Raw genomic sequence first — 12,225 nt, forward strand, 5'->3', positions numbered from 1 at the left:
TGTCATAAACTTGATGTGGAACAAAACAGCAAAATAAGGCAAAGGCTAAGCTGTCAGCCATTAATCATCTGCTCCTCTCAAAGTTTTGCCTCCTGCCATCAGGGAGGAGTTATACTTTTCCTAACCAGGCCAAGTCGAATGGATACTTGAGGTCGTTTGTCCCATCACCTGATGGGTTTGCTAACAAACTTGTCTGTGCTCAATTTCTCAAAGGAAAACGCATGACAAGTATGTTTTTAGATATGGTGGACATGTATTTATGGGTTTATTTTTCTGCACAGGTTTTCCTTAGTGAAGCGTGTTTGAGCTGCCTGTTTTTGTAAACCAAACATCCCCTGTGGGGTTTTCAGGAATATTCTTCACAGGTCATAAGAACTACTGTGTGTATCTGTGGTGGCATGAAAAATGATTTGTTGTCCACATATTTATTCTGTTTTTTGCTATTTGCCACACTTCAGTATTTCAGGTCACATAAAAATCATTATCAAGCAAATCTGAATTACTGTTGAAAGCTGTTTTCAAATGGCAATTTTACTTGTTAAATTAAAAATGCACCCAAAAATAATATGGCATTATACTAAACACAGTAAATATTTCTGCCACAACTGGAAGAAACATTGCAACAACTGAAATTGAGCATTTGTGATATCTTTTACATCAATATGGAATAATTTTGTCCCACAGTTCTTTGCAGAATTGTTTTAATTAAGATACATTGGAGGGTTTCTGCACAAGCAGCAGGAGTGTATCTTGGGTCGTGTCACGGCCTCTCAATTGGATTTAAGTCCGGACTTTGACTTTGCTTCAAAACCATTGTTCTGCTGCGTTCACAAAGTGAACTTGAGCTCAAGGCCATTAACTGATAAGTGAACTCTCTCCCATAGGATCTTAAGGTAGATGGAAAATTTTATGACTATCAGGTTCTGAAGTTGCAAAAGTTGCCTTAGGCTATATTTGACTGTAGGTGAGTTCTTTTCAGAAATATTGGTTAGTTTTGTAGAAGATGTGAGGGGACACACACACCCATTTTGTCTCGTCAATGCACAGAATATGTTCTGCGAAAAGCTTGGGTAACTTCAAGATGTTTTTGATGAAAGTGAAGAGAGCCTTTGTGTCATTTTTGATCTGCAAGGAATTTTTAAATGTGCCCAGTTCTTCTTTCCTCTTTAATTAAGAGTAAATTAAGTCTGCAGTGCTGAGTATGTTGTTCGGGTTTCTGGACTACTGAATTAGTAATTGATAAACTCTTAGATTTAGTTTGGAAGTGGATACTACTGGAGTCCCAAAGCCTGAAGCAGGACTTTTGTAGACTATCTAGACTGAGAGTAATTTTTTAGACTGTAAATTACTTTCATTCTCATCTGTTCTTGAAAACCATAACAAATCTATACAGAGGCAAATACTTTGTATACATGGCATGGATGATTAATTGACATCAACGAGACTATACTTGTTTTTTTTGTAAAACATTTGACACCACAATATTTCCAACAAAATCTTCTTTAAACATTTTATAATTGAACAAATGTTAAAATATTTGTAACGGAATCAGGTTTTCTTTTTGCACATTCTTAACAAATTAATTTCCTCTGTTCGACAGCCATACTGCTCTTTGCATCTTCACCTTCATGTCTCTGAGAACCCTTACGCCTCAGGAAACATTGTCAGCAAAGACACGGCTCCAGGGGTTATAATAGCATCAGGTGAGATTTGATTTGCACAGGAATCTGCGAATGCATATTTGTGTTTACTCTCTGTCATAATGCTGGTCTTTGATCATATTCTCCGGCACTTGCAGTCAGATCTGTATTTTAGCTCCATTCTCATGCACTTTCCTTCCATGACAACACTTTAGGTGATAGCTGTCTTTCCCATACATCTGTTGTGTTCTTATCTCAACAAGAAGAATGGCAGCACTCTGACTGCAACATGAAAATTGTTTTGGTGATATCTTTGAAATAATTTGGAGTGTAAATAAATGATATTTTTTTATGCCTTTCTTTATTTAGGTGTGGTTGGTCCAGAATTAAGCAGTGTGAATGTCAGTATCTTCATCACATCTGATGCTGGAAATACCTGGAGAGAGGTACAATATAGTTTTTGGAGCTTTGGGTGTGACACATTTCTAAAATTCTTTTACGCTTCAAATGTCAATATAGCAAGCGACCATCAACCTCCCTTAGCACTCTTTATGATACTGATGGAGGCTTATTAAAAACGATGACAAAGGTTTTTAATAAGTTGTGCATCTTCCAGATTCTGCTGAGCTACAGATATCACAAATAGAATAAGAAAGATTATCTGGATGGCCCTCATAGTGATTACAAATTTGTAACTAACTACCTACCACCATATTATTGATGGAGTGACTTCAGTCCCTATACTGTGTTAGACACTGTTAGTTGATTGCAGAATAAAGCACATGTGCTGATCACAAAATTATTTAATTTTTTGAAAGTGACTAAAATCCTCTTTAACTTTTTGAACATGTATTAAGTAACATGCTTTTCTTCAGCAGGGTTTGGAAAACTGACGAAAGTCCATGGGAAAATGATTGCCCATTTGGGATACAAATAAATCTGAATCTGAATGATTAGAGCTAAATTTAGGGCAAATCTTGAAGAAAACGTGAGGGAGCTTAACATTTGGGCAGAACTTCGCTTGATCGCCTCACACAATAACACTCAAAATACACCACATTATTGACAGTCAAGTTTATTTACTCTTAATAACTAATAATAACTCTTCTTAGATACTCTCCATCTAATTTGACAGAGATTGAGCTTTTTTTTTTTTTTATGTTCAGTATACTGTAAAAACTGTATCACAATGTTCCACTGTAATGGCAGCAATTCAGGACCCTAAATGCAAATATCAGACATACTTTTTGGATTTTTAATTTCAGGTACGGTTACTGGTTGTGTTTTTCCTCCTTGAATCTTTTTTACCCTTTTACCACCACCGAGAGCGTCTGTAGTCATAATGGCTCAGTATATTTTTGACCATTTTTAAATTAAAAGTAACCTATCTCTAGATGAATCTGAATAAAGAAGAAAAATAAAACAACCTCGCTCAGATATTTATGTGCCAGCTATTTTTTTTTACTTTTTATTTTTTCCCTTTCCAGCTTTTGGTGCTGCAGTCACATCTGCATAGAAATACAGAGGCGAGGTTTGACAGCCAGCCTTGTGCAATCCTGATCTCTTGAAACAAATAAAACACAGAGCGCATACATATTTTTGCCACTGGCGTAAGACTCCAGAAATCAGCAAAGATACCAATATTTGTATGATGTTTTTCACACTACAGAGACTCTTGTGAAAACAGCAGCTTTGTGTTGTACTTGTTTGGCATTTAGGTGAGAGCACGCATCCATTCTTTTGTTTGAACTGCTGTATACCTTTTCAGAGTCTTGAACAATTTTCTCTGATGTGTTAAAGCAAAGGTGGCTGTGTGTGTATGTGCAGGTTTTTCAGGAAGAGTACAGCGTGTTTTTCCTGAATCAAGGAGGATCTCTAGTGGCCATCCGACATACACCTCTGCCAATTAGACACATTTGGTATGACTTTCCAAGGACGTTCCACGTCTTTTTAGAGAGCATACTCAATCTTTGAAACAAGGAGTGAGATTGCTTTTCTTGCAAAGCCTTTTCTGACTGAATTATACTCCATTTGTGGTGGGTCTCTCTCCCCCTCAGGCTGAGTTTTGATGAGGGCAGAAACTGGGACAAATATAGCTTCACCTCCTCTCCACTCTATGTCGATGGGGTGCTGGGGGAGCCTGGAGAGGACATCCTCATAATGACGTAAGATGTGGAAGGATTATGAGAAGATTATGTGTTTTCAATATGCTAATTAATGCAGAGGCTAATTATTTTTTGCCCTGATGTCTTGGAAAACTCTGTCCCATATACTGAATGCTATGACCTTGTTTTTCTGACTTGCTTTTCCAGGATATTTGGTCATTTCAGCCATCGATCTGAATGGCAACTTCTCAAGATTGACTTCCGGCCTATATTTGAAAAACGGTGCACATCTGAGGACTACGTGACATGGCAATTACACAATGAGGTAGGAAGGGCTTTTTAGTAGATATCTTCACTTTGCTCTGTTATGTACAATAACATTTGATAGAAGCCGAGAGACTGTAAACCTTTGATGAAGATATGTATGCATTAGTAAGTCTAAGGATCATATATATATACACTGGCAGAAGTTGCTAGAGATGAGTTACCCTCCATTTGTGGTGGATTGGCTCTGTTGCTCAGACTTTCTCACAGAGTAAAATATCTGTAGAGGAATCTATTTAAATAAATCATTTGATGAGATTTTCTAATGATTTTTTTTTTCCCAAAATTGCTCAAAGGTTCTTTATTATTTAACATTGAAAAAAAGCACATCTGAAATTTTGCTCACACATCTCTGGAAGTTTATGCGAGGAGGAGGAAGAGGAGGAGGTGGAGGGTTCGCTGGCAGCTGAGAATATGTGCTAATGGGAAACAACTTTTCTCACCTCCTGTTTTTTTATTTTAAAAAATCCAAATTTAGATTTTAGTTGAGCATGTTCACTGTTGAAATGTTCAATTATTAAGGTGCTGGAGATAAGCCATGTTGGTTACATGTTATTTACTGTTTATATTAGTAATAAAACCAAATAAGGCAGACAAATGAGGATGAGCATTAATCAGGTCAAAAGTAGAATATTCAGATCGATTAAGTTTCTATTTTTACTTACATATTATCAAAAGAGTAATCACAAAAAACTCTGCGAAGATTACAAACTATGCTGATTCAGTTCTCCATTTTGTAACCCAATTTTGCTTCAACTTACCTCCCATGTACTTAACCAATAGATTAATGAACTGTAGAGATAAATATTCTTAAAAATGCTTTAAATCTCCCATTTGTACTTTAATGGTGTTTTATTTTGTAAAGAATTATTTTTGCACCATATTTCTATTATTTGTGGTTCTATTCCTTGCTAGTTCTTTCAGCTTTAATAACATATGTGATTTAATGACATGGTGGATAGGAAGTGACACATGGTCAACATGAAACATTTGGTATTTGTCAGTTTTTTTTCTGCACCAGTATCTGAGATTAGCTTAGCAAAATACATTCAAAACTGCTGGTTTAAAACCACCTCAACTTGGGTCATTTTGCTAACGTGATTCTTGATAAATATAGACAGATGGAGCCCTAAAAACCCGGCGTAACAGGTCGTGTTGTTAGGGCTGCGCAGATTGCACTTCTGTTGACTTGCAGCAAGAAAGTTTTTCTGCATTTTTTTCTTGAGCAAACTCAAGAAGAAAATGAGTTTGTGTAATGGGTTTTTACCCACCATATTTGTTGCAACCCCAGAAAATATGCTACTAAGTATTAAACGGTCCCTCATGGCCAGACTGATATTGCAGTCACATGCTTTCAGGATGTTCGATTTTGCACAGATCTTTAAAGTCCACAAGAAATCCTTCCTAGTTCATGAGTTCATGACTGAGTTAAAACTACCAACATCTGTCTCGGCAAGATAAACCCAATATTTGAGTGAAATATGTAACCCAGCTATTTTTTGTCTATCTTTGCTAAGTTAATATCAGCCAGAAAATCAGACTATTCTCCATGTATGATGCAAACCATTAGACTTTCTACTGCCTATGCCAGACTACTACAAAATGCAAGCTTCAAAAAGATCAGCCAGTGATTAATCTTAAAGAATCACTCTGATTTATCTACACAATGAAGAATAAGACTCTATAAAACAAAGGGGAGAAGAAGATATTTTTATGATGCATTATTTATCACAGGGGGAAGTGTGCATCATGGGAATGAAGAGAATCTTCCAAAAACTGAGAGCAAACGTTCGATGTGTCAAGGCCAGAGATCAGTATATTTCTCAGATGTCAGACTCCTGCACGTGCACAGAGGCAGATTTTGAGTGGTGAGTTACGCCTTTGCAGCTTTTCACTTCATTAAGTCAAATTCTCAACACGTTATAAGTCTCCAGAGGCAGAATGTGTGAAGCAAAAACAGACACAAGAAGAAGAGAGTTTAGAAGGATATGTTACAATTCAGAAAGTTTCCTAAAGTAAAACACAAATAAGGATGATGGAGGGATGGAGGGATGGATGGATGGATGGATGGATGGATGGATGGATGGACGGACGGACAGACGGATGTCTCTTGAATCTGACATTATTTTTAAGGAGTAATTTGGAAGCTGTAATTTCCTGGAGAGTTACCCAGATTGAAGATGACCTACTTTTCTCTCAATGTCTAACAAGTACTGTTACATTTCCTATACACCCCTTCAGTCAGCTCCACACTTTCTTTTATCTTTATGTCTGTAAGTAATATGCAGCATTTTAAGCTTAATAAAAATTTATGACTGAAAGCTTCTCTGCTCCTCTGGTTGCGATTCCCTCATCCTGTTGAAAGAAACATGAGAGATCTGTAAGAGATTATATGGTGTAATTATAATTTTTGTAAACACAAACAATGATTTCTCTGCTTCTGAAGTGTGATTCATAAAACATCAAACCTCAACCAGCTGTTGTTGTGTGGGAACTTTTCACACACCAATCATTTTTCTCTGGCTTTGAAATTATTGATTCCATCTTCACTAAATATTTCTGCTTGAACTCTAAAAGAAATATTAAGTAGCCACGATAATGCCCCAGTGTGCCTTTTTCTCTTGACTTAAAACAGTGACTATGGGTTTGAGAGGCAAGTCGATGGGAGCTGCATTTCAGCTTTTTGGTTCGTTCCTTCAGCATCAACTCGAGACTGCATTACGGGGGACAGCTTCTTCAACACAACAGGGTACGTTTAGTTCAGATCTGCTGACATGAACCAGAAGGCACAAGCTGTGAAAATGCAGCTTTGAAAAAGTGTGGAAGAAAAGTAGACAGTTGTTCAAATGGTTGGTTGCACACTATGTACTTTGGATAAAATCTTTCAAAGCTGATGCAAAGCATAAAATGACCAGAGATACAAAAGTGAAGGAATAAATGAAAACATTAGAATAATAACATCCTTTCTAAATGCGGGGTCACATTTAGCCTGAAGTGAACTCTGGCATGGTTTGGATGCATAAGTGAATGCCCAGCATACCAGAAACCGGTCCAAGAGCAGGAATCACTTTAGTCCAGGACATTCTGGGTTAAATCAACCAAAACAAACCTGTGTGTCCAGCACTAGAATAAGAAATATATTGTTGTCTTTAACAAACAACAAACATGAAATTGTACAACCACTAAAATCTGATGCTATTCCATTTTTTTCTACATTTTGTGAAGAGGGAAGTTTTGCTCATGTCTTCTAACCATGTTCTGTACTACATGACATATAGTCCCAGATATCTATGAGTTTAGAGATACTTCTACTGCATTTGATTGACAAGATTCCTTTCTTGTACAATGAGGTTTAAGTGGAAAATGTGAGCGTAATTTAATGTTTAAGTCTTTGGGAAAGATTTTCTTAAGTAATTTCCAGCCCATGTGGGTATATCAGCTCCTGATGAGTGACAGTTCGCCTGAGGGACTGAAGAGCTCAGGTGTCAAGTTTGAGATTGTGTCCTTACTCCTGCTCTAAATATTCTTCCTGCTTTCCTTTGTCACTTGAATATGCTCTAACATGAGCACCCAGGTGTCTGGTTGCTTGAAGGAATAATTTAAGCAACCAGAGGACAAGATACTCTTCAGAAATACTTCTGTTGAGATGTTATTAGCAGTTGGCCTCTTATCAGCAGTTAATGACTCTCTCAGACTCTTTATTTTGTATGGATACAGATGAACTTTTCTCAGAAGCTGGGATGATAGGCGCCATATGTAAATTGTATAAATGCTATTTTAGAAACATTGAGACCACACCCATGCTTTCAATTGGTCATCCCAGAAAAACTGTATAGTTGCTTAACACGTTGCAGTATAAGCTGCAGGGTGGAAGAGTTGTTCGCTGTAGTACCTGGCAATGAGAAGGTCCTGAGATGGATGGGTTCTCTCTTACTGTAGGTACTTAAACAAAAGGAGCACACATGGGGCTTTCCACACAATAAATAATAATTCTGTACTAATTTACTATAAACTGAATTGTTTCTGTGATCAGCAATTAAATTTTCATTGGTCTCGGATGAAAATGAAAGAAGAATTTGGCTGGCTGAAGAATCTACATTTAAAGTGACTTTAAAACTGAGCTAGTGGGCACATCAGAAATCCTGACTTTTAATCTGTAAAAATTAAGTTGGACATGTAAAAGACGCAGTCAGCGGTCTTTCGATCACTGACTGCATTCTCAAGCTACAACAGGAAATAGCTACTTACTACTCAGATACAAAACTGATTTATTCTTTGTGATTTAAATGCAAAGAGATTTACTACTTATAAGTTCTAAACAGAAACCCAAACTTGATAAGTTTTTCACACATTCCCTGTTCTTTCTAGATCGTGTTGCATATCACCATTCATAAATGTAAAATAAACTGAATATCTGCAGTAAAGTAAAGGCATTTTTCATTTTAAATTTTCAGTTTTTCATAGCTTGTTCCATGTTTTTCCAATTTTGGTTTATTTGTCTGTTTTTCACTCAAAGCATGCAAAATTGTTTTTTGTTGTTCATTTCATTCCAGATATCGCAAGGCTTTGTCGAACAACTGCACCGAGGGAAGTCTATTGAAGTACAGCCCCAGGCAGCAAAAGTGTCCCAGCCAGGCTCCCAGGGGCCTCCAGCTCTTCACCAGCGAGGGAACATTTGTAGCAACGCTGGGAAGGAATGTTACCTTCTTGGTCTTTCTGGAAGAGGTGATGATTTCATTACAAAAACAAAAACAAAACAAAAAAAAAAGCAGCACTACACACTTGATCGTTCAGTTTCGACATAATGCAATTCAATCTTTAAAAATGCAATTTTAGGTTAATAACTACTTGATTTTAACATACTTTATGCTGCACTGTGCATTCTCAAGTTGGTATGTAGGAAAAAAACAATAGTTGCAAGTTTCTCACAAACCCTCCCCCCCAGTCTTGTAGGAGCATATCATTGTAGATTAATATCTGAACCCTGAGAATTTCATTCATGAGACGAGAGTTAAAATCCTGCATAAGATCAAATATTTAAAACAGCTAATAACAGAGGCAGTGATGCAAACAAAGAGAAAATAATATTTTTTCTCTCTTCTTTGGAGTTAAGAAACTTGGATCACAAGTAACTGGAGAATTTTAGTGATGAATTAGTGAATGAAAGGGGATTTTGGAGTCTGGTCCTGTTGCATTATTTTTGGCTAGAGGCGGGTATAATTTCCCACTGTGCTCCCATTTCAGATCACAGGGGGAGTGTATTTAAATGATTCACACACTGTGATTTTTGTTTTAAGACCTGCGGTAAGCAATTCACTGCTGACTGTGTGCCAATTTTTACAAAAGAAGAAAAAAGACGGCCTTAAATTTTACACTTGATGTGAGCGTGAGAGATGCTGGAAAGAAGAGGCGCTGCAGGGAGTATGTGATGGAGAGGAGAGTACTGCTGCACTCATTAAACGCCTGGGGGATAATGTTCATACATTGATAGTGAAGACATGTTATTAATTTAAAAGAGAAAATTAGAGTTAAGCAACGTAACATTACCAACTAAAATGGACTAAATGAAGTTTGTAATAATGCATTTTTTGTATTCCCTTGCAACTATATTTTCAGTCACAGAATTTTTGGTTGGAAGAAAAAGGGAGCCAGGGCTAGACTTAGTGACTTTCTTACATTTTTCTATATTATAAGCACAAATCTCAGTGCACATAATTGACATTTTATAGTGTGACAGACCAACACAAAGTAGTAGATTAATGTGAAGTGGATGGAAAAGGGTACAACTTTTTTCTTTTCTTTTTTTTTAAATCAGCATCTGAAATATCTAGCATGTGTTTGTATTCAGCCATATTCACTATCTCTATACATCTTGCTGCCTTTAGAAAATCACTTGATTAATAAACAAATCCCATTTTTGAATAGTTTAATCTCAGTGTACACAGCTCTTCTGGGCATTAGTGAACAAACAGCTCCTAATTTGAAGGACAATTATCATAGCGAGATCATCAAACTATTTCTTGATCTTTTCAATCCATCTTTAAAAATGGAAAAAAGGATGACATGAACCTTCCCAGGCAACTCTGATGAAGGCAGAAAGAACTTTAATGAAAATCCAACCAAAATACCCATTTTACTTCTGGAGAAAAGTCATGTTTTGCTGTTTGTTCAAGCTGTATCAAAGACACAGGAAGAACGTTTTAGAGACAACTGAGAACAGAACTATTTTTTTTTTTTTTTCATGAGACATGATATGTGTAGCAGAAAAGTAACACTGTCCATCACCATAAACACAATTCAAAGATGGTTGTAGCGTCATGCTGGAGGGATTCTGGGGGGAATGGTTTATATCTACCCTTATTCAAGTGTCAGAATGGCTAAGACAATGTCAACAGCTAAATTCAATTACAAATCTGTTGCAAGAGTTGAAAATTTCTGTTTACAGATATGCTTAGTCTAATCTGAGTTTAAACTATTTAGGAAACAACTAAATAGTTTAATCTAATAAATCTACCAGCTAATAGATTTACTAAGATTATTTCTTATTACATTTGCACTAAAAGGTGGTTCTGAAAGGTTTTTACTCAAAAGTCCTGAACACAAATCAGACTATAGATCTTGTGTTTTCTGCCATTTCACATTTCTAGTGTGTCACATTTAGACACTACTCTGTTGGCTTTTATGAAACAGATCAGCACTATCAAAGTTTATTACCTTAACTGGGTAAAATGTGAAAAAGTTGAAACACCATGAATATGTTTGCAAGGGATTATAACAGACTACATAACAATAAGCCTTCCAGCTACAAAGCTTTTCTCCTTAGGGTATGAAGGTAAACATTTCTGGTTGCAATTACCTAAACTCAACATTCACTGTTTACCATAGCATTTCAGGGGAGTGTTTTACAAGACTGCTTTTGCAATTTGATTTTACCACATGTCAAAGTGCACCTAAAGGGGTATTACTCACTTGCTGCATGTTTTTATTTAATGTGGTGTGAATCAAAGATGCTGTCACAAAGGCTATAGCCCTGGCGTATCAAATAAATATGCATCGACGTGATTTACAGCAAGACCTTGTTCTTGTAGCTTTTATTAAAAGTGCTCCTGTTATGAATCAGTGACTACACAGGGGAACAGAGAAGGATGAATAACAACATCTTTTTCTTTTTTTCTTTTTTTTTGAAGGGTCTTAGCTTGATGACAAGTATGACAGTGGACTTTGGTGATGGAACTGCCATATCTTACGTTAATATCAGCTCCATCGATGATGGGGTCAAGCACATCTACAATAAAGTTGGAATCTATCAAGTTTCAGCCACAGCAAGTAACCATCTCGGCATTGACAAGGTCTTCCTCTACCTCCACGTGTCCTGTGAGTCAAAAGGAAGTTGTAAAGTAATTGCTAAAATGTTAGAATTCGTCCAAATATTTCAGAGAGCTGGAATCATAATATACACATTCTCTCACAGTTGTTTTGGAAATAACTAATTTATAGTGCACTGTAATAATTATCAAATTGTTATTATCTTAGACAAAGATAACCTGAGTAAATACAAAAAGCAGTTTTAAAATTACACCTTTACTGTCAGGCCTGTAAAGTCAGGGAATCACTAAAACAGAACCGTTCATGAAGTATGTTAAAATATCTTAACAGTAACACATCAAGCACCATTTCAAATGACACATTACAAACAAAGTCACTGACATTTATCAGTTTGGAAAGGGTGGTGAATCTGGCCTCTAATAAGAGGTCAATTTACCAAAAGCACTCCAAGAGGACATGAGCAACTGATCTGAGAGAAGAAGAACGAACCCTGAACAGCAGATCATTTTTTAAAATTTATGATTCAACAAAATGAGATAAACTGGGCAAATCTGTATCTCTGAGAGAGAAAAAAAAAACATGTCGATGATCCTTAAGACTTTTGGGAAAATATCCTGTGGACTGATGAGACAAAATTGTAAATTGAAAAGTATGTGTCCATTTACATCTGCAATGAAACTAACTCAGCATTTCATAAAAGGCAGTCTAGCATGGTGGTGTGATGGTCTGTGATTGCTAGATCTAGAAGACTTGCTGATGATTTAACAAGGAAACTTGGTCTTTACTAAGACATCCTAATGCTCATGTGCACTTCGATTATGCTCTGGTCA

General features: G+C 36.5%; 1 protein-coding gene across 3 annotated transcripts in view; it reads left to right on the forward strand.

Moving 5' to 3' along the window:
* The window catches only part of LOC114138360 (VPS10 domain-containing receptor SorCS1-like), a 70,582-nt gene that overhangs the window by 39,386 nt on the left and 18,971 nt on the right, over positions 1 to 12,225 (forward strand). For all 3 annotated transcript variants that reach the window (XR_003594199.1, XM_028007577.1, XM_028007576.1), the window contains exons 11-19: positions 1,601 to 1,703; positions 2,010 to 2,086; positions 3,468 to 3,559; positions 3,698 to 3,805; positions 3,953 to 4,070; positions 5,804 to 5,937; positions 6,705 to 6,818; positions 8,623 to 8,794; positions 11,257 to 11,443. Coding sequence is in view for 2 of the 3 variants with exons in the window: in XM_028007577.1 (XP_027863378.1) it covers positions 1,601 to 1,703; positions 2,010 to 2,086; positions 3,468 to 3,559; positions 3,698 to 3,805; positions 3,953 to 4,070; positions 5,804 to 5,937; positions 6,705 to 6,818; positions 8,623 to 8,794; positions 11,257 to 11,443 (1,105 nt within the window). In the remaining variant the exon portion in view is untranslated. The remainder of the gene's footprint in view (positions 1 to 1,600; positions 1,704 to 2,009; positions 2,087 to 3,467; positions 3,560 to 3,697; positions 3,806 to 3,952; positions 4,071 to 5,803; positions 5,938 to 6,704; positions 6,819 to 8,622; positions 8,795 to 11,256; positions 11,444 to 12,225) is intronic.

Source organism: Xiphophorus couchianus, chromosome 22 (assembly GCF_001444195.1).
Source record: "Xiphophorus couchianus chromosome 22, X_couchianus-1.0, whole genome shotgun sequence".
In the NCBI taxonomy this organism is placed as follows: Eukaryota; Metazoa; Chordata; class Actinopteri; order Cyprinodontiformes; family Poeciliidae; genus Xiphophorus; species Xiphophorus couchianus.